This window comes from Podarcis cretensis, assembly GCF_951804945.1.
Source record: "Podarcis cretensis genome assembly, chromosome: 1".
In the NCBI taxonomy this organism is placed as follows: domain Eukaryota; kingdom Metazoa; phylum Chordata; class Lepidosauria; order Squamata; family Lacertidae; genus Podarcis; species Podarcis cretensis.
In genome coordinates this window covers 135951364-135973404 of record NC_137170.1, presented here as the reverse complement: position 1 = coordinate 135973404, position 22041 = coordinate 135951364, and the positions used below count along the sequence as shown (strand labels likewise).

The following is a 22041-nucleotide window of genomic DNA, read 5'->3' as shown; positions in this document are numbered from 1 at the left end:
ATACTTAGTATAACCACAGTTTGCAAATCTACCTCAAATATTGGTTTTTGTTTCTGATTTGCCAATTGCAAACCACTGTTAGTTAATTTAGATATTAAACTGCACTGTAAGCTTCTTTAACCATGATTTGTGTGATGACATAATTTAGAGTATGTTTACATGTTTGTTTTTTTTACACAGAATCCCTATTACAATGTGAGAGAACATGTAAACTCACACTAAATCAGAGCTTCATCTTCATCCTCTCAGAATGTCATATTTAGCTATAAAATACATTTAAATAAATGCCCTTAGGACTGCAACTCAAGTCTGATAAAGTAGCAGTTTGAAATTAAAATAAGAATTGCCCTAATGCCTTTATAAAATCTTATACACCCAGATGTAATTCAAGAGAACTTATTTAACTTTCAGTGGTTCTGTTTGGGCCACCTGAACAGATATAAGTGCCTCATAGGAACATCCTTGCAAAGGCTAAGGCAACGAAAGAAAGGATGATTCTGAGTTATTTACTCACTTATTGAAAGGGCTGCACATGCATCTCTGGGACACCAGCAAGGTTGTGTAGATGATGTGGGCATTTTTTATGTGATGGCCAATGTTATGGAAGCACAATAACTTAAGATTGTAGCAGTAAACAGCTATAGCAGAAGGCCATAAAATGGAGACAGTGACAAAGGGGTCTCAGAGGAGCAGCAGCAACAGCATTTGAAGAGTAAGCTTCCTCCATCTGAATCTTGTGACAATTTTTAAAATGAAAATGCAATAATGTTGTTAAAGAAACTGCAAAAATGACACTCACCGCAGCAAGCTAGGAGAGAGAAAGAAAACAAACAAATATGCTGAGAATCTACTTCAAACTCACTGTGACTCTAAAGAGCACTGAAATTAAATATCAATATGAGGATGTTGAAAACTTTCTCCCTGATAGTAGGTAAACTTTAAGATGATTTTCATATCCCAGATGTTTTGTTTTTCAAATCCAGCATATGCTACTTAGCAAAAAGTAAAGAGGGAAGTATAATAAAAATGCTGAAGGACATTTCAGCGGGAACACATATTTTGGGATTGTTTGACATCCCTGACTGCAATTAATGATGAAATCACATTTAGTGTTTAATAAACTCTGGAAAATAACCACAGAGTTTGTTAAGCAGCAAATGTAATTTGATGTAAACAACAAATGTAACAAGGATGATGATAAGGTATACAGGAAATCCTAATTCCCAGTGCAACAGAGTTGCTCAACTAGTTAAAACTGGGACTGCAGACAGCATGCACAGGGGACGCCTTTCCCAAACATTGTAAATAATCTCTCTTATCATTTCTTTGCGGTTTTTGGAATGTAGGAAATAATTTGCTTGGATGATATTCAATAGTAGATGCAAACGTTTAATACCTTCAAAATATAAATAAAGGATGAAAACAAATTAAGAGCCTTAGCCTGTGAACTTCTTTGCCAAAACAGGCAGCACACAGAATCAGGTTTCAATTTCCCTTTCTCTTGGGTTCACACCAGAAATACAGTACTTAATGGAGTACTGAAGTCCCCTCCAAGCTTGAGTCACACTAGCCACTTAAAAAAATTGAATTAGAGGAAGATAGGATACAAGGCTTGTTATTGGTCCAAAAAAATAATCAATAGACTGGACCTTGGGACCTGATTGGGGGGGGGGAATGGATAATGGGCCCTTGCTGTATAGATCCAACTGGTTTTCAGATGACTCTGGGCAATGACTTCTGTTGACTAGAGCCAAGCTGGCTCTCTGGTTTTGTAACACTGGGGCTGAATCCATTTAGAAACATGAAGACTTGGATCCCAGAATCAATGTGATGGTGTGAAGCTTGGTTAAAGCCAAGAAACCTATTGTTTCTTATTCTGACTTGGTCACTGGTAATGATACAGCTGCTAATTCTGCAACAGTAGGAGTTAGAATACTTACAGCACATTTTCATGATGATATCCAAAATTTCACATTCCTGAAAACAAACGAAGAAACATTGGTGTCACCCAGGTCTTGGAAATTAAGATTCATTCTTCACTCCCCTTTAGCTGGGTCCTTCATTGCTGTTATAGCCCAAGAAAATAGCCCTGTCACATTTAGCAATCAATTCACCAGGCAGCATGTGAAGCATTAGATGTTTTTCTGAGAGGGCAGGCTGCGTTTGTGGAGCATTATCTAATAAGCAGGAAGCAAAGAGAGAAGTTTCCATTGGTGGAAACAACACTGTCACTTTAGTCTTGATTTCAGGCTAAAGTAATGAATTCTAGTTAATATTGTGAATGGGTGCTTATTCCTTGCTTCCTTGAAAAGATGGCCATTTGATCTGCCATTCTGAAGTTGTCCCCTCTTAGCTGACTACAGTACTGTACAGAAAATGAGCTTAAAACCAAGTTAGTCTATGGGTTGTGGGAGCCTCCCCAATGCGGGTATAAATCTCAGAACTGGCGTAAGGAACAAGGAGGGGGCAAAGGCTGTATCTGGGGTGCCTACCAGAGAAAGAAAATGCAAGGCTGTAAGGAAGGTCCAAAACAAGTCACCTCTGTTTTCTTTACTTTAAAGTCAGATCATCAGAAGGAAAGACAGATAGCTAGAAATACTACTGAAAGCTAAGAAGGGAAAGTTACTGACTCAGGGAATGAGCTTTGTTAGGACAAGCCAGAGTGCATCTCTACTCTGTTTTGCTTTGCTGAACACTTCCCTCCATAATCACTCAACCCTTCACTAAGAGAAGGACCCAAGTGTCATGTAAGGCCAGTTTTACTCACATCTGGTCCTGGAGGGCCTCTGGGTCCTGCAGGTCCCTGGAAAACAACACATTGTACATGTGCCAGGAGAATACTTAGTTGCATCAGACAAATTCCAGAGAGAAAGCTATGTCAGACAAAGAAATAAACTGGCAACACCCCTCAAAAACAGGAAACCCTCCTAACCAAACACCTCTCACCAAAAATTAAAACCAAGGGATCCCCACTGTAGTTCTTTTAATTACTCACAATCCAAATTATACACCTCCCCACTTGTACTCAGTCATCTGGCTATGAGGATTAGAATCTCTGCCAATGAAAATGCCTTAGAATGTTGTGGTTGATATTTCTTCTTCTTGAGAGTTGTGAAGATATTCTTGTTGCTATCCTGGTAAGAGCACTGAGCATTGGCTCAGGTGCAATTTGTTACCTAAGGCATTTTGATAAAAGACTACTAGCTAGTCAGTTATTGTATTACTCTATAATAATATATCCCAAGTAGCTCCCCAAAGGCCCGTTCCTTCATAATCCATAGTTAGTGGGAACTTTGTTACTCACTGGGGGCCCTTCTGGTCCTCTGTAACCTTTGGCTCCTTTCATGCCTCGGGTCCCAGTTGCATTGCTCTGGAAGAAAAAGACACCTGTTTCCTAAGGGGACGCTTACACTCTTTTCTGTGTTAAAGAAGACATTCAAGTTAGAGAAGGACTTCTGGGCTGCCTTTGCTCAACTTTCTTACTATGACAACTGAGCAATCAAACTGGTCAATTAGCTTCTGTGAGATCACTTCCTATCTAAGGAGGGGGTTGCATGTCACTCCCCCCCCCCCCAGGTATGGAAGGTGCAAGAGCCACAACACGGCACTCTCAGGAGAACCTGCAACATGTGAACAGATGAGAAATATATAAATCTTACCTGTGCTCAGCACACAAACCTGAATGCAATGACATCTATACATTTATAGTAATTCACACATATTTTGAAAAGATAAATCACTCCATTGTCACCCATAGCTTTGATAAAAAGCCTGAAAATTGGTCCTATAATGTTTTTATCACTTCCTTTGGAACTCTAGTGCATACATTGTGGCAGTGAGTTCCATAAGTTATTTATTCACTGTATGAAATGGTGCTGCCTTTTATGTACAGGCAACAACTGAATTAGGCGTGTCTGCATGCATGCAATCACGATCCTGTGCACGGCATAGAAATTAGCCCCAAAATGTCATAAAGACAACATGGAAAGGGGCGGAATGGGGCAGGGGTGGAACAGGGCAGAGCAGGCTTACATGTGCTCCACCGACTCATGCAGGGGTTCAGAATGGAACTCCCATGCAAAACGAAGATTAATTGAGTGATCCCGAGATCTAATGTTATGAAAGTGGGAGAAGAATCTCCTTTATCCACTCACTCCCTACTGCTCATAAGTTTATAAACTTCTATCATTTCCTCCTTCGTCATACTTTTTTCTAAATTCAAAACCCCCAAACAAATGCTCCAGTCTCTGGTAGTTAAATTCACTGTACCTGCCCATCACACACCATCTCTGTCATGAGCCTGCCCATCTGCTGAGATCATCGTCTGAGGCCCTGCTCCTAATGGATATTCAAGCCTTCAAATGTCAGGCCTTTTCTGTGTTGGCCCTTCAACTGGCCTTTCCCAGGAACATTTGCCTGGTACCACCATGGCTATCTTTGCAGCACTAGACTAAGATTGTCCTGTTCACTCAAGCCTTTGATAGCAAATAATGTATATTTCATTATTATTTCAACTGGTGTTTATTAATGTTCTTTCTTCTATCTTGGGTTTTAGGTTGTTTGATTTTAAGCTGGTTTTAATATGCATTTTTATATTGTTTAGAATGAATTGTACACTATACTGACATAAATTCTTAAACAAATAGATATCAATTAATGTCTATAAGAAATGTAAACTGCAAACCTAAATGCATTTATGAATCCCCATTTGTTTCCACAGCACGTACTTGAATCAAGAATGTTTCATCTGTAGGTATTTGCATATTTCTAATTCTAGCTGTTGTCTCAGATGGTGAACTCAGCTAAAGTTGGCCAAAGTGTGTGTTCACTTTTCTGTGTCATCACTTATTTCAGTTAGTTTTTTTCAAAGACTTGGTAAATAGGAGTTATTTTGTCGTGTCTAAAAGGGAACAGAAATTTGGTCTCCACATTTTCTTCTCCTGTTCTGCCTGTCTCCCCTAACCAAGGCAACTCAATTCTTTCCAAATACACACTCTCACTTCCCTATCTGTCCAGACAAGTTTTCTATTACTCCCTCCACATATTTTTGAATAGTATAATGGATGGGTGTTAAAGTATTGAATAATATTGCTGAATACTTTATCATATATTTCAAATAAAGATGTATGGTGGGAAATAAAACTCATGGATTATATTGCATAAGGGAATAATCTATCCCGTTCTTTTACTTACTTCCAGCCCTGGGTCTCCGATCTCTCCTTCATCGCCTTTCGGACCAGGATAGCCTTTGGTACCCTGAAAAGGGAAGATATAAGGCCATTGAGCAGAAGTATACAAACCACGTGGCACTCAGCTCCTGCAGTTAACCATGGAAAGAGGCATTGTCCATAGACTGCAGCAGACACAGCGCTCTCTGCTTCTTGTCAACATGCTTGACTGCAGGCAAGAGATCACCAGAAGGCATTCAGATACATTCCATCTCTTGGACTTAGACCTTTTGTTACCAAGCTACATTCAGGGCAATCATCTGCCTCCACTGCACTGCAAGGCAATTCTGGGTAGAATGTGGGCAAAACCTCTCATATGCTTATTAGAAACATTAGGCAAACACTTATTAGTGTACTGTTTACAATTTGCAGTAAGATGCTTAGCCAAGGAAAGGCTTTTCAGTACAAAGGGCAAGCTCTCTCAAATTTGCTTTGGATTAAATTGGGAACAACAGAATTTCTTGTGGTGAAAATATGAACACAATTCATATTATCCTTCTGAACCAATCCAAGGGCTCAGAAGAATGCTTGCTCATCCCTGCCATCCACCCCCCAATTATCTCATCCCTTTTCTGACAAGTGATGGTGGAAGCAACAAGGATGGATGTAAAGGAATAGATTTCCCCCTTCCTCTCTTCTATATTGATTAGCAGAGCACTGGGGCACAAAGCACCAGGGACCATGGGATATGTAGTCCTCCTGAGGGCAACAGTTCCCACTTGTGGGAAGGGAAGGGGGCACTGTGTTGGGTATGGACTGCTGGCAGGGGCTGAAAGGGCTGGTAGTGACATAGGATGGCAGCCAGCAATGTTTTGATCTGAGTCAGAGAAGAAATTTATGAAAAGTTCTTGTAGCCTAAACTTGGAGAAGTCTGCTTGCATCCTGCTTTCCAGTTAAGTTGCTTTTACCAGCAGACTAGTACAATAATTCACCATCACACTTTTCTCTCCAAATGATGGTGTTACCTGAAAATCTCCCAAAGATCTTGTTTATCTTTTCAAAAAACTACAAGTATCAGCTCTAAAGCTGTTCCACGTTACTGTTCTGTATATTACTGTACTGTATATTAACAAATACACCAGCATATGATTTCAATGCTTGATACTTTCAACCTGTGTGTGCAGGGACTGGGGAGGAGATATGGCATGCCTGAGTACCAAGAGTAAAGAAAGGAGAGACTGAGACTTACATTAGCCCCAGGATCACCCCTGTTGCCAGGATATCCCTTAGGAAGAGAAGGAAAATAGGAAGTTAAACAAAAAAGAATGCAAGTGGTAATAAGCTTTGTCTGAATTCTTTCTTAAACTTTGGCCTTCTGGAGTGAAACTCACCGGGAAACCGGGGAAACCATCTGTGCCATTTCCTGCTCGGCCATCTTCTCCCTAAGAGGAAGTTCCAAAACCAAGAGGAGATGTCAAAGTTTAGTTTATGAACCTTGTATGTCCTTAGTCTGGCAGTCCTTAAGCTGGCAGGCTCCATGGGATCAACTCATTGTTAGCTACCAGAGAACTTTATGTTACAGGCAGTGCTTTTCCCCCCTAGAAAAAAGGGTGCCGGTTCCCACCTGAACGCCATTGTGGGCATGGCTAGAAAGAGCGGGATGAAGGGAGGGTGGCTGGCAAGAGAAACAGAGGTGTGTGTGGGGAACCCAAGTGGAAAGAGGTGGGGCTGACGGTTGTTCTGGAGCCCATGACTGGTGACTGGACACAGCAGCCCTGGTTTCTTGCAGGTTCACGAGTGAGGCAGCAATGAGAACGGGGCTGGGGAAGCCCTGCTTCCCCTTTTCTCCTCAGCAGCGCTGCATCCCGCAGGTGGGCGAGGGAGCGAAAGGGACATGGAGGGAGCCTGAGGGAGAAGTAAGCGAAGCACAGCAGCCACTCTCAGATGGGGATGGATTTCTCCTCCCCTCCCGCCATTTTCTCCTCAGACACTCCAGTGAGTACCTGGTTTGCTCTGTTCCCCTCCCCCCTGGCCACCATTTGCTTCTCAGGTCTGGTGAAGTTGCTTCCCAAGGAGCTGGGAGGAAGAGGACTGCGCAGAGTCCTCCTGGTCCAGCTCGGTGGTCTTCTCTCATGTTTTGCACGCTTCCTTTAGGACACTCACCCTGTCACCCATCAAGCCAGTTTCTCCAGGTAATCCAGGCGGGCCAGGCAGTCCTTTAGGACCCTTTAAAGCACATAGGGGAAAGCATCTAAGTCATTGCCATACGGACAGCACTTGTTGAGATACAAACATCATCCTCTGGTGCCTTAAATCTGAATCATCCTCTGGTGCCTTAAATACTAAATAAATACATAGTTTGCCTTTAACGTTCTATAGGACTCTATGGGCTTTCCAGATAGGGGTGTATTTGCAAATGAGTTGCTGAGATACTGCAAATGGCAACATTTTTTTTTTAACTGATCAAATTTCCATTGAAAAGGATGTTTACAAAGGGCAGTTTGAAAGCCCTTTGAAATGGTTCACTTTGAAGTCCTAACTATTGGGGCTGGGAGGGGGTTGGCCAGGGGTGTAAGTGGGGTTTGCCCAGAGGAGCAAGCAGGGCCAGAAGCCCTACTAGATTCCATGTCTTCTAAGTAGCCTTTGATGTATAACTCTGTATGTCATGAAAACACACGATGCTCTCTGAGCCCCAGGAGACGTCTGCAGCACAGCATTCTGCAACATTGCTGTCTATGAAGTGTGTGGCATTTTAAGCTCTTGAGGCAAGGAATAGTTCCCCTAATCATGGACATTAGAATATACTAACCTCCGGTCCAGAAGGGCCTTCATCTCCTCTGTACCCTTTAGGACCAGCTGGACCTGCTTCACCCTAGAAAAATGGGAAGACATCTCAATGGCTTCACCCTTCAAAATATGTGGTCAGCATAAAGTTGTGCAAAGAGCAAAAGCCTCAGCTCCAAACTCCCTCAATGACCTCCTGGTGAATCCCTTTGGCATATCGGCTATGTGATTTCATGATGGATTGGCAGCACTGAAATGTGAATGACTTGACGGGCCAATCTGGATCTAGCAGTTCCGAGTTGCACTCAGATGCAATATAAGAGAGCAAATCCAACTGGACACACTTCTGAGTAGCCATGGCTTGGGCTACTGATGCTTTATTCACAGGCTGACCTGTGTAACCTGAATGCATTTGTTTGTTTGTTTGTTTGTTTGTTCGTTCACTCACTCACTCACTCACTCACTCACTCACTCACTTTATATTCCACCTTCTTCCCAAAGGAGCCCAGGGCAGTAATGCTGAACCATTTTCTAGATCAACACGCACAAGAATAACTAATATGAAGCAACTGGAAAATGTCACACAGTCCAATTTCTTTGTGTCATAGAATGGGGTTAGAAGGCATGGACAGCATGAGACAGCATTTCCTGGCAGAAGGTGTAAGAATTTGACTTTTCTCTCCCCCTCGAAAAGAACGGCCAAAGCTGTCATAGGAACTAAATGAAAGGCAACATCTGTCTTGGGGAGGGGAAAATGAGCGAAGGGTACATATTGTTAACAAATGTGCCCTGGAAGGGAATAAGGACCATTTTTTATTTGGAGGTGGGTGCTGGAATTAAGCAGTGTCAACATTCCTGTGCTGTAGACTGAAGAACCAGAAATTCACTGTAACTGCACAAAAGCAAAGCGCTAGTAGGATCATGGAATTGTAGGGCTGGAAGACCTCAAAGGTTACCCCGTCCAGCCTCCACTCTGGTTTTGCCAGGAAAGAGGAGGGAACAAGACAGAATCACTTGGTCTATTCCCCAGCCTCTGCATTTCCCCAAAACTTGTAGCCAGTCCTCCTTCTTTCCTAAAAGGGAGGCTTCAGATTTTTATGATGTTCACGTCAGTTCAAATGATGATTTATTTGTCCTTTTAGTCACAAATTCAAGTGCCTACATCACCCTGTCCATGTATGTATCTTAAACATCTTAAAATGTACATATCTTACTATGGTCAGATCAAATAATTGTGGCGTAACATCCCTTGGGTAGCTGTGCAGCTGCCCTCCCCCATTTTGAAGAATGCATCAACACCAACTTCTGAGCTGCTTTCTGTGCTGCACAGTGCAGGTGGACAGCTTCTGCACCAACCAGTGTGGGCCAACAGATTTGGGGAAGGCTCTCATCTCCAGGGTGGGACTTATGCCAGCTTTTCTTCTAGCAGGCTGTTTTTAATTATTCCTTCTGACAGAGAACACCTGCATTTAATTTCAACTACGCTCAATACTATTGCTGGTACTTCACAATGGACTGGATGGGATGCATTTTGGCAAACAGACCAGAGGAAAGAATCCTTTCTCGAAAAACAGGACAAAAATTCCTGGAACCGGAGGAAGAATACGCTACCCCCCGGGGTACACTTGGGCAACTAGGAAGGGTAAAAAGAATGAAAATGTAATAAAACATCATTAAGACCAAACTGGTTGTGTCATTAATAGCATCTGCACAACCCTATACTATGAGTTTCAAGATATTCAGGATGCAGCCAAGGTTTTCTCATTCACAAAGGGTTCTTCCACACTTCTGCTTCTCCTGTGCCTTGAAATCACACATCTGAGTGGTTTTCCACAAGATCCACACTTTCTAGGCACGGGTCCAAGTAGTTTTCCCTTTGCCCCACTCCTTTTCCAAGGGAAAACCCACTCTTTAGCAACAGATTGGAAGAAATGGCAACCTGGGGAAAACCAGAATTGTTGTTTGTGCCGATTGAGTGCTAAAGAGCCCAAAGTGAAAGGACCAAGTCTTATTTCAAGGACTGGGAAACTGTGGCCCTCCCTTTGTTCACCTCCAGCAACTTCTGGAGAGCCACAAGTTCCCCATCCCTTGCCTGATTTTTCTTGACGCTTGACGCTTATGGGTCTATTTTCATTAATTTTAGCACTGTTACTTCATTACATTGTTCCCTGCCAAAAATTCATTTTGTTGAAATTTTCTCAACCAACACATGGCGATTTCCAGCTTTCACTGTGGGTCAGAGGTAACATGCAGACCAGACAAGGGGTGTGGAAAAGAGTCTAAGAGCTATCTCTAGCTGCTGTAGACCTGGCTGGGTTCCTGAGCTGATCTCTTGTTCCCTCGCATGCAGTAGCTTGCCTTTTGCCTCTGCCCATACAACAGATATGGACTATCAAGTGGGTGGACAATGGCTTACTGGCTCTCCAGGAGGTCCAAAAGGTCCTTCCCGTCCTTGGTCACCCTGTGGCCCTGGTTCACCCTAAAAACAAGAAGAAATTGAAAAGGCATCAACAAAAATACTTTGCAGAATGGAAGAGCAAGCAAACATGACAGTTACAGGAATAAGGTGGTCTTCTTCATATCTAATTGTGCTGGATTTCCCCTGTAATCAGCAGAGACGAGACCAACCCATATCAAGCAGAAAATCTCTAGAGCAGCGATGACTAACCTGGTTAGCCCACATTGACCACAGTGAATGACAGCCATCTAAGAAGGTGGGACTGAAGTCTAATTTTTTAAAAAGGACACATGTGAGTCACAAAAACTCTTTGGCATCACAGCAGGGGACGTGCAGGAGTGCTCAGTAAAATACTTTTTTAATGCTAAATTTTTTTTTCAACAAAATGGACACATTTGGAGGGGGTGTTGTAGGATGACAAAAATAAACTCTTGGCATCATAGTGCTGGACACATAGAGCAGTAACACTTTTTTTTTAAATGACAGGTTTTCCCCCTCTTTTCGGGGGGTGTTGTGCTCCAGAGGAGTTTGTGACATGTGGATCAGCAACAGATAGAATGGTTTTGTTCACAGCTGCTCACGTTCACATCAGCCATTTGAGTTTTGACATGAATATGGGATCGTCATTACCATAATCCAAGAGAATGGTTTCCAGAAGACCTGAAAACTCAAGATTTAAACATGATTCCTGAGAAGTAAGTCCAGTAGTTTCAAATGGGCCAAAAGAAACATGAGGATAAATCAAGGAGGATAAATGACTTGCCCATGTAAGTATTCCACGTGAGCCATATGAGTGACTGGTCTGTTTGAATGCTGAGTCAGCACAGCAGCAACTGAGCAGGTGTGCAAATTCTGCATGGAAATGGGGGCTCATCCACACTTCCATTTGCCCCACTGCTCCCCCCGGGAAAACCCTCTGTTTGCTGCTGAATCAGAACAAACATTATTCAGGTCTTTTGCGGACTGACGTTTCTTCCAATTCAGCAGTAAACAGAGGGTTTTCCCAGGGAAAGTGGTGGGGCACAAGGAAAACTGATTGGGCCCATGCCTAGAAAGCCTGAGACAAGCGGCAGTGTGGATGAGTCCCGTGTCTGCTTGCGTGGGAAGGGTTTGTACATGGCAGGGCATCCATGGATCAGGCTGGCCCTTTGCCCACAGCCAAAATCCCACCCACTTTGGCCCTCCTCTTCTCAGTCCTTTATCAGCAGAAGTTCGCTATGAATGACTCTGCTCATAGCCCAACCAAGGCTACACTCGTGCTTAAAAAATGGTCTGGACAATTCATCCCACATTTCAAATTCTCTCTGTGCAGCGCTTACTTTCTGCAGGCTGCCAAGATATTGTTGTGCAAGTACCTATGGGATTGTTACACAAGAGAAGGGCAAGAAGCCAGGATAGTGGCATATGTGGAAACTGACTGGCAACAGGCATTTACCGACAGCTCCCTGGTGGCCTTGCTGAGCTGATTTGTATTAATTAAAAGAACTTGGGGTTCTGATGGGAAGCAGAATGGCTTCTTGCAGCCCCACAGCTGAGAACTCACTCGTGGAGAGAAAGTCACTTGCCAGCCCACTTTCCAAGAGGAAAGCAGCACTGTAGTGTATATGGCAATGGAGCAGGAGTGGGGCTATGGCTTCCATCACCCATGATGAGCAGAGGCTGTGAGGCTGGGGCTGAGTCCTCCACTTCTGATGGCCCCCTGCAATGGAGGGCCAGACTCCTTCGGGTACCTTTAGAGGACAGTTTTTTCTTTGTTTGCCGAAATGAATACATTAGAGCAGTGGCCCATCCCAAGAAGCACACGGCAGTCCCTCTTCCTTCTCATTGGTGCCAAACCTTGACATGAGCGGAGTATTTGGCTGCACTGAAAAATCAGGAAATGCCGCAGCTTCTGCCTTGTGCATTGGGAGCCAGAGATATCAGCAGCCAGTTCTCTGCAAAGCTGGAGAAGCTGCTCTGACATAATCCGATTCTTGGTCTTAAAAGGAGAAATAAGTGACCCTGACAGAAGTACCAGTTCAGAATGTACATTTCCCTGCACAAACACAAGATAACACCTAAACATTTGGTTGCTTTTTGCCCTTGCCCTATCACATCCTTAAGAGTATATTTTCAACGTCTTGCAATAGTTAAGGGCAGCACTAGAGAAACCCAGGCCCAATTTCAGCCCAGTCGCAAAGCTCACTGGGTGGCCTTGGGCCAGACCTTCTCCCTCAGTCTGAGCTACCTCTCAGGGATAGTGTCAGATCCGGTGCCACTTGAAGGTAAGAAAACAACTGCCCCTCTCACTGCTGCCCCTTCTCCTGCTTCTCTTATTTTTATTGTTTTTGCTGTTGGTAACACGGCAGCACTGTGCCTTGTCCCTTTCTCTGCCTCACTCTGAGGAAGGGAAGTGGAGTCTTTCCTCACAGAAAGCCACCGTGGGAGAGTTCCTGTATCATGGCTGCTTTTCCAGGATGGCTAGGCATTCTCTAAACTTAAGGAATTAACAAAGGAGACTGGCAGGCCCTTGCCTAGACCACCTCACCGAGAATGCCTCACTCTGAGGAAGAACCTTTTTTTCCTTCCTCTGACAGACAAAGAGGAGAGGGCAGGCAGGCAGGCAGGCAGGGGAGAGGTACCAGACTGGACTGATCTGAAGAGGCTTCCAGAGAGGCACAAAAGACAAAATGGCAGGAGGGACCAAGTTCTGTTCTGCTTCCCTCCAGGATGGGAGCAGCCTTGCCTTCTAAGAATGACACTACCCTAATTCCAGCTCTAGTACTACAGAAGACCCACATTTTTCCTATGGAAAATATGCTGTTGTGTGAGTACTTGAAAAATGTGATATGCCTACAACAGATGTGCAACCTTGAGGGAAGGCATGTTAACTGTGCATTACAAGCAAGAAACAACTGTATTTTGTAATGTGATGCTGAACCAATTATTTTATATTGTTTATTTAGATCTATAAACAAACAAGCAACACTTCAGCAGTATTGCTGCCCCATCCTGGGTCTTTTGCCTGCAGATTATAGCTCCAAACCTGATGCAGCAACTATACTTAAATGTTTACATGTGTGTGCGATGACACCTGTTTGATGGGTATTTGACTGTCCTGGTTTTTGCCCCACAGAGCTGCTGGAGGGGGCACAGGCGCTCTTTTTCATTGTGCTAATGAATCTGGCTCAAGGCCCACATCCATTCTTAGGTAACTGAATCAACACAGTAAGCATCTAATGACAATGAAAAACTACTTTCCTGTCAATCTGCTTGGAAATAGAGTGTCTAGAACACCATATTCCACACCTGCAAGAAGTCATAATGGTTGGGGTAAGCTCAGAGCACTTTAATGCTGATGCCTCAGGACAGCCCTTCAGAGAGAAAGCCTGGCAAACAGAAATGAGCAACTTGTCCAACATTTTATATGGAATTGGAGAAGCTGGGGTAAGCAGAGGAGTGGCTGTTGAATGCTTGCTGTCTGTGGAAGAGGCTCAAATGAATTCTGAAGATCAGCATTTGTGAAAGCGCCTAAACCTTGGGAGCTCCCCTCTTTCCTCCCTTTCAAAGAGCCCTAATTTAAGGCACTCTGCTGGCACATCTATCCACATCTGGTTCACAAAGTACAGTTGAACTGCTGTTTGTGAAAACATGAGATGTAAACAGGAAAGTGAAATTTAGATGAGACTTGAACTTTCCTCCTGCTGTGCCTGCCCAGCACATCAAGCTGATTTATGGGTTTGTGTGTTTGTACGGGCTCCATTTCCACTATACATGACAGCAGAGAGCAAACTGTTTGCAGTTAGGACAGGAGGTTTCTTCACACCAGACACACAGTGACACACGACTCAAACGAAAGCATGCACAATGGGCAGAGTCCAAGACAAGCTCTTGCACCGCACAACCCTAACAGAGGAAAGGAGGTGGGCCTTTAAGGCTGCCGTTCTATAGCCCTTACTTGGGAGGATGTCTAAGGGCTTAGCCTCACTTACCTCTCCTCCACTCTTCCCAGGCATGGTCCATGATTTAAAGCTCTGTGTTGGAGCATACACATCCCCCCCTTTTTTTTTGTTCCAGAGCTTTCCCGATGAAAACCCTCTTTAAAGCTCAATTGGAACAAGCACCAATCTGCGGAAAACCTGAATTGATGTTTGATCTGATTCAGCTTTAAAGGATGGATTTTCAGTGGGAAAGCCCAGGGCAACCCCCCCCCAAAAAAAACCCCCACAACAACCCCGTGCTCGGACACAGAGCATGCTCTGGCTGACATTGGGCCAGATGAACTGATGTAATGGGAGCTTAGGCTCAAAATGTTGACTGTGGGGTTAGTTGAATGTTACAGAGATGTATTTTCACTATAAGGTTTTCAAAAGACACCTTACAGACTGACCAAGTGAGCTGGAAGAGAAAAAGACAATGCCTGAGGCTTATATGGTAGAATGCAAGGTGTCTCCCCCCCCCCCCCCGGGAGGTCTTGAGCAGATGAAATGAAGGGGAACCTATGATTTAAATGCACGATGCTTACTGAAGTTTTTTTTTTTTTTTTAATTTTACAGCACTAATTTTTCTCAGTGGCATCAGAACAGTTTTCCGTTCTCCCTGGCAGAAGTTGCGCCACTGCCCATGTTGGTTTTGGATAGATAAACTCTACAAGTTGTCCAGCTCATGTGCCTGTTGGGTGATTCAGCTTGGGACAGACATATAAAATATTTTCCTACTTACGCCCAGTTCATATGGAGGAGCTGAACCCTCTCCCTGAAAAGAAACATTCTCCCCTCCCCTCTACAACTGCACTGTTCTTGGTTTGCTTAGCACCAATATATGAGTGCAACCCAGGAACTCCCCAGTGAGTCATGCAGATCCTCCAAGCCAACATAGCTGTAAGAAATTCAGTACATAAACAGGTTTTAATAGAAATGGGTAATTTAGGAAGCAAAAGGAAAAGGCTTTTTTTTAGATGTTCAAGCACTTCAGCAATGTTTGACCCAAACCACTCTACAGCTTTGCACTTTATTCCACACCTCATACAAGGTTTGCTTGAATCTTTACATGATATAGCCATCTCCATGCCTCCTGCAACTAGTGAATATCACAAATGACAACTACATTTGCCGGCTCTAAAGATATATTTGTGCCTTTCTTCTACTAGACAGGCTACTGCTGATGGATGAGCAGAGCACAGAAGCTGTAAAGCTCTGGGTTGTTCCTGTGGAGCCCTGCCTTTACCTGCCCCACACCTGACGTCATGTGTGATGCCAGCCGTGGGGCAGGAGGGTGTGCTTTCCTGAAAAAGGCCTTGAAGCCAAACGGAGAGACCTGGAGGGCCACGCTGCATCCACGGGCCAGTGGCTCCCTCCCCCTTCTCGACCCCACCTGCTGTTTTATGGCTATTTGGGCAAGACACATATGGTAGGAAGCACAGTCTTGGAAGGGATGCATGGCCCCTTGAGGAAGTCCTGCACTGAACAAATGCACATTTTTCATACCTTGCTCTGATGCAGCCCTGGCAGGAGGAGAGGGAAGGCGGTAGGTCAGTGCTGGAGACCAGAGCTTATGAGCTGGCAATTGAGGGCTGCTAAAGCTGTCTGCACTTGCTTCAGGCCATAAGGCAGGAACAGGGCACATGATCGTTGTGACATTGCACATGGGAAGGGTAAAATGCCAGGGACTGCCGCAGAACTTCGAGTGGCCCCATTTAAGGACAAAAACAAATCCAGCTAGCATATAGCAGACCTCTCTGCCTGGCACAGCTTGGACAGCTTCCATGCTTGCTTGAGATTGAATAAGGCAGTGAGAGGAAAGACAACAAGCTCTACTGAAATATTATTTCGGGATTTGCTTGTTTACCTTTTCTCCTCTTGGTCCACGGGTACCAGGGTTCCCTAGCGGCCCTCTTTCTCCATTTGCACCCTGTGTGATAAAGAACATGTCAGAGATGAGGAAATTGTAGCGCACTAGATTCGGCTATGAATTTGACTGACAGCTATAGCAGTCAGCTTTGTTATCTGATGGCTACACGACAATGCGACTGTGTTGTGGTTTTCTCTCATCTGGCAGAACTGAGTGGGGAAGGCAGTATAAGAGCTTGTCCTCAAAAGCCCATTGAGAAGGTAGTTGAGAACATGTTGGGGTCAGGGGGAGATCTCCTGGGACAGCTGTGACTTAAGGGATATATCAACCTCATAAAAGGATAATAATGATGGCAATGCTCAATTCCTCAGGGAGCCCAGAGCAACAGGGAAGAAGGCATTCTTGGTTGTGGCACCTTGTATGTGGTTTCCCTGGACTGCACACTTTTACCCTGGGAGTGCATTCTGTTGACCATTCTGGTGGCAGGCCAAAGCTTTCTTTTATTCCATCAGGCTTTTAAAATGGGCTTCCTCTGCTTTATTATTGTTTTGCCATTGTTGTTGTTGCTGTTGTATCTCAGGTGTCAAAGAGGTGTGTCTTCAGGACATGACAAAAACTATGCAACACTCACCTTTGAGAGGAGGAAATTCCACAGCTTAGGTGCTGCTACAGAAAATGCCTTCTCTCATTCTCCCACCCCCAAAGACTGTCCCTTAACTCCTGAAAGAATCTCTAAGGTGGTCACTGAGGGCTTTAACACTCATGTCAACACCTTGAACTGGGCCCAGAAACAAACTGGCAGCCCATGCAGCTGTTTTAGAATGGGGATTATGTGAGTTCTGAATGGAACCCCAGCCAATAGTGTCTGCTGCATTTTGGACCAGCTGAAGCCTTTGTGGCAACTTCAAGGGCAGCCCTGTGCAGAGCATATTCCAATAGTTTAGTCTGGACGTTGCCAGAGCACAGAGTGCTGTGGTCAAGTAATCCCTGACCCAAAAGGACTGCAGCTGGCAAACCTACCAGAGTAGGAAACAAGCACTCCCAGCCACTGAGGCCACCAGAACCTCCAGTGACAAGGTTGGAGCCAGGAGTTGAAGAAGGTTCTTTGTTGCAGCACTTCACAGGTTGCGGCATTCTGTGCCAGGTCATCCCCATGGCTTTTAATCAGCCCTCCATGTCTCAAGTACTGCTATGTTGGGTTTTCAGAGGATTACTCAAAATCGGTGCCTCGAGTCCTCATATTGTTGGTTACTCTAGCCAACAGGCATACTTCCCCTGTAATGAAAACAGTAGCCTTACCCTGTCTCCCGTGGGGCCATCTGGGCCAGGATTTCCCTATAAGAATAGGAAAGAAATGTTGAAATCAATCTGTGTAGCGATCTGGTCATTTAGACAATGGAGAATTTTTACATGTCTACCTCATCTCCCATTTCTCCTTTCTCTCCAGGCGCCCCGGACTCTCCAGGCGGTCCCTAAACAAACACATGCGAGACAAGAAATAAGCACATTAAAATGAAAGGTTTCCAAAATAAGTGACTGGGAGCTCAGGCACCAGCTGTGCACCACATGACAAGAGTTGATCTCAAGAACAGAAATGGATATATCTGCCAAAACAAGATGGTCTTCTTTGGGGTTGTCATTCAAAATTGACATATTCGCTTACACAGACAACATTTGAAAAAGTGGTGCATTGGGAGGGTATCTTTTATTTAGTTGCTAATCTTCCACAGTCTTGTTCTTTCAGGTGTTTCTTCAAATGGATGAATCATATGAAAAATGAAAGCAGGTTGGAAGCCAAAGCTTGAAGGAAAATGGCTGTTACTGAATTTTGTAATAATAATAATAATAATAATAATAATAATAGTAATAGTAATAATAATAATAATTTATACCCCGCCCTCCCCAGCCAAGGCCCGGGCTCAGGGCGGCTAACAAGCAATAATAGAAACAAATTGAATGAATACAACTTAAAAACGAAATTAAAATACAACATTAAAATATTGAAACCTCATCGCAGGAGGAGAAAGGAAAAGAATAAAGAAAGAAAGAGGGGGAGGGAATCAAATTGGCTCCAAGCCAAAGGCCAGGTGGAACAACTCTGTCTTACAGGCCCTGTGGACAGAAATCAGATCCTGCAGGGCCCTGGTCTCATGAGGCAGAGCGTTCCACCAGGCCGGAGCCAGTGTTGAAAAGGCCCTGGGTCTGGTTGAGGCTAATCTAACTTCCTTAGGGCCCGGGACCACTAGGGTGTTGTTATTTATGGACCTTGAGGCTCTCCATGGGGCATACCGGGAGATATGAAGATAAAAGCATAGCCTCCTCTAGAGAGAACAATTCATCCTCTCTCTCTGGGCCCCCACTTTGGCCAGTAAGGTGACTTAAGCCAAATTAAAGGTTTTCAGGCAAGATGGCCCTTGCCCCTTTCTCTCTGGGCCTCTGCAAGTAACTGAGTGAGCAGGTGGCAGATGTCAATGCTGCTCTCCCTCCCAGCCTTCGCTGCTCGCGCAGTCTACCATTTTCGGGCCCAGGGTCCCAATCTTCATAATATCTCAGAGGTAGGGAGAAGAGCGAGGCAACTTCTCCCCTTTCTCATTACCCCTGCTTGCTCTCTGGCCCACCGTCACCTTTGGGCAACAACAGGGAACAGCAGAAGCCAATGGGCCCCAGGCAGAAATATACTTGAGCTGAGCCATGGGTCTCAGCAGGTACCTGACTACGCTGACCCCAGCGCTAACTCCATAGACGTTTAGAACACATATCAGAGCTGGGTAGAAAGACAGATCTTCTCAAATGCAAAGGGATTGTTGTTTCACTGCCAGATGGCTCTTCTTTCATGAACTTGTGGGGAAAACTAAGCATGGTGAACACCAAGCTCCTTTTCACCTTAACTGACTCCTTGCAAAGAGAGTGTGTAGGTAACAGAGACATAGAGGACATCATTGCAGTATGGAAAAGAACCGAGTGATCGTCTACAGGCCATGTCTTCAACCTTACCTTATCTCCAGGACTTCCAGAGTTTCCTGTCCTCCCTGGTCTTCCACTAAGCCCAGGCTCTCCCTTGAAGGAAATAAACCCAGACACAAAACAGAATTGTGAAACTAAATATGACTCACTATTTTAAATTAAATAGTCCAGTTTTTAAATTATAATCTGTAAGCATGTGCATAATTTTAAATTATAATCTGTAAGCATGTGCATAATTTTGATCTGCCCCAGAGTGCAGGCACCAGCCTTGATCAAGAGTTCAAGAACTTTCAGAGGAACCACAGTAGACCTCAAACTGGAAGGAACCAATGTTCAGTAATCAGCTGGTGATGGGAGAATTTCCTCCTAGTCCTGTTCACAAGTATCCTGGGAAACCTAGATTCTGAGCTTAGCCACACTTACCCTGCTTAAAAGCCCCGTGTCTGAGCATTTTTGTTTTGCCCCAGAACTTTCCCCCAGTGCATTCTTGAAAAGGTGTTGCTAGGAAAACTTGAAGCCTCAATACAACATAAATTTTGCTGCAATAAGATTGTTTTTCAACACCATGATGTTGATCACACTTCTTTTGCACACACACACACACACACACACACACACAGCAGATAAAGGGTGCATGATCATTTTAGGCAATGTTGTTTCGCCCTAGCAAAACAACATCCAGGAACAGTGCAACTCACTAGGCCTCTTCCCCAAGCGTTGTTCTGCAAGTGTGGTGAAATGTTCATGTTCAGTTTCTACCTGACTACCTGACCTAAACAGATAGCTATACTGTTCCAAGCCATAACAAAGAAAACATATTATTATTCACCTTTCTTCCTTTGGGTCCATAAGGACCTAGATCCCCTTTTGGCCCAGGAGGTCCTTGTAAGCCCTGTTGCAATCAGTGTATGTGGGAAACAAAGATAAATCACATATGTTAACATATTGCCATGATCCTCATCAAGGGTAGGGGCTGATTTTTCTCAGGGATCTAACTGTCCCCCTTAGGTATGTGTCCTGCCACAGCCTCCCTCAATCTCCCAGCACTGCATTTCAAAATTTCCCATGTTGCACTTTCTCCTCCACTTGTGAGATTCTGCTGCTCACACTGACTCTAGGAGTGCACCTATATCCAATCCAATCCAAATATTTATTACGGTCATAGACTAGCATAAGGTAAAAGCACCTCCATACATAAATAAAACATGCTAGATAGGCAATAAGGCAACTGCAGAAGTAGAGGGTGCACATACTCATCCTCTCAGCTGCAGTAGACCAGCATAAGATAAAAACACATAAAACATGTCCCTCTATCTAAAAACCTGCAAACACTATTGAAGACTCAGACCTCTGCTGCTACCAACCTAGGGTGATCTAATATGTTGAACCTACGTACATCAAATCCTGGGGATCCTTTGCATCCTGGTAACCCATGAAATCCTTGTTCACCCTGTAAGGAAAGAAAAGTTGTCCAGATTGATAACCTGCCATTGTTGTTGCTTCTTGCTGTGATCAGCAGAATTCACAGAAAGTGAAATTACCCAAAGAAACTAAATCAATGAGCTTTCTAAAAATAATAATAATGGAAGCAACTGGCTTTGATACATGGCAAACAGTTCTTCAGACTTAGGCAGCCCCACCTGCTCTGTAAACGGTGGACTCCCACTCCTGGTCTGGAAAGTGTTGTGCCCCACGACATTAACCTGACTCCATATCTACCCTGAATCCATCCTGTGTTTTGATGCATTTCCCCACAAGCCAGCTTCTGCCTCAACCCAGAAAAATAAGAACCCAGCCATGTTTTATGTTGGTAATGTGTATACAGCTTTAATGCAGTCTAAAAAGATCTGAGTTGCTCATTCCAGCATTCCAGCTTAAGCATTTGGTGATTTCCCCTCTAAGCGCTTGGATGCTCATCACATTGCCTATTCCTTCTGCATCTCTGTTCTTCTTACCATTACACATTTAGTGGTGATTTTCTTGGAATGAGCCTTTTCAGGCCCTGTTGCAAATATTTTTCGTGCACATTTGCTCTGACTTACATATGTTTCTTTGTTAGGAAAAACATAGAGATTGTGCCCTGTGCATGAAAATATTAACCATACCTTCTTGCCATCTAAACCATCGATGCCACGCCTGCCTTTCTCTCCCTGAAAGGAGAAAAAAAATGTAAAAACAATGTTTGTTGTCTCCAGCATAACTTTCCAAGTAGCATCCATCCCCCCCCCCCAAAAAAAACCCCCAATACATACCTTGGCTCCTTTTGCACCTCTTGAGCCCTGTGGATGAGAAGAAGATTTAGTTTGTGGTACCAGCTACTGAAATGTGCCTCGGTGATCACCTAACCAACCAGGGGGGAATGTATATTTATTATTATTTTCATTTGTATCCCAGGTGGCTTTTCATCCTGGCATTGATCAGATCCAAACCTGCTTAAATCCAGCAGGGCATCTTTATCATGTGTCCTCAGACCACAGTCTAGGAATCCCCTCGCTAACTGGAGAGATTGTTCTCTCATTAAAAAAAAAAGATGGGTAAGTGGAAACTTACAAAATATTTCAGTTCCCACCCATCACCACTGACATATGTATAACCAACAAAAGCATAATTTAACTGTTTTGGTTCTGACAAAAAGCAAAACAAACGCCTTTGTATTCAACCCCAAATTGCTACTTATAATTGGATGCTCATGGCCAGGGCTTTATACTGTGATATTTGTGATATTTTGGTCCTAGTAAAAGCTGAATAGGTAAGAGCTCCAGGTAAGGGTTGTTTAAATGGCATGGGCACAGACGGGAGGGAAGCCCTTCTGTTCCATCAGCTCCGCCCCCTGGCCAG

At 44.1% G+C, this 22041-nt stretch overlaps 1 protein-coding gene across 1 annotated transcript in view; it reads right to left on the bottom strand.

The window, feature by feature from the left end:
• The window catches only part of COL6A1 (collagen type VI alpha 1 chain), a 46740-nt gene that overhangs the window by 7236 nt on the left and 17463 nt on the right, over positions 1 to 22041 (bottom strand). Inside the window, exons 12-29 of the mRNA XM_079947435.1 lie at positions 21456 to 21482; positions 21309 to 21353; positions 20600 to 20653; positions 20033 to 20095; positions 19234 to 19296; positions 17658 to 17711; positions 17539 to 17574; positions 16237 to 16299; positions 10369 to 10431; positions 7978 to 8040; positions 7332 to 7394; positions 6560 to 6610; positions 6418 to 6453; positions 5194 to 5256; positions 3305 to 3370; positions 2768 to 2803; positions 1941 to 1977; positions 800 to 808 (exon numbers count right to left, since the gene is read on the bottom strand). Coding sequence (XP_079803561.1) covers positions 800 to 808; positions 1941 to 1977; positions 2768 to 2803; positions 3305 to 3370; positions 5194 to 5256; positions 6418 to 6453; positions 6560 to 6610; positions 7332 to 7394; positions 7978 to 8040; positions 10369 to 10431; positions 16237 to 16299; positions 17539 to 17574; positions 17658 to 17711; positions 19234 to 19296; positions 20033 to 20095; positions 20600 to 20653; positions 21309 to 21353; positions 21456 to 21482 — 892 coding nt within the window. The remainder of the gene's footprint in view (positions 1 to 799; positions 809 to 1940; positions 1978 to 2767; positions 2804 to 3304; positions 3371 to 5193; positions 5257 to 6417; positions 6454 to 6559; positions 6611 to 7331; positions 7395 to 7977; positions 8041 to 10368; positions 10432 to 16236; positions 16300 to 17538; positions 17575 to 17657; positions 17712 to 19233; positions 19297 to 20032; positions 20096 to 20599; positions 20654 to 21308; positions 21354 to 21455; positions 21483 to 22041) is intronic.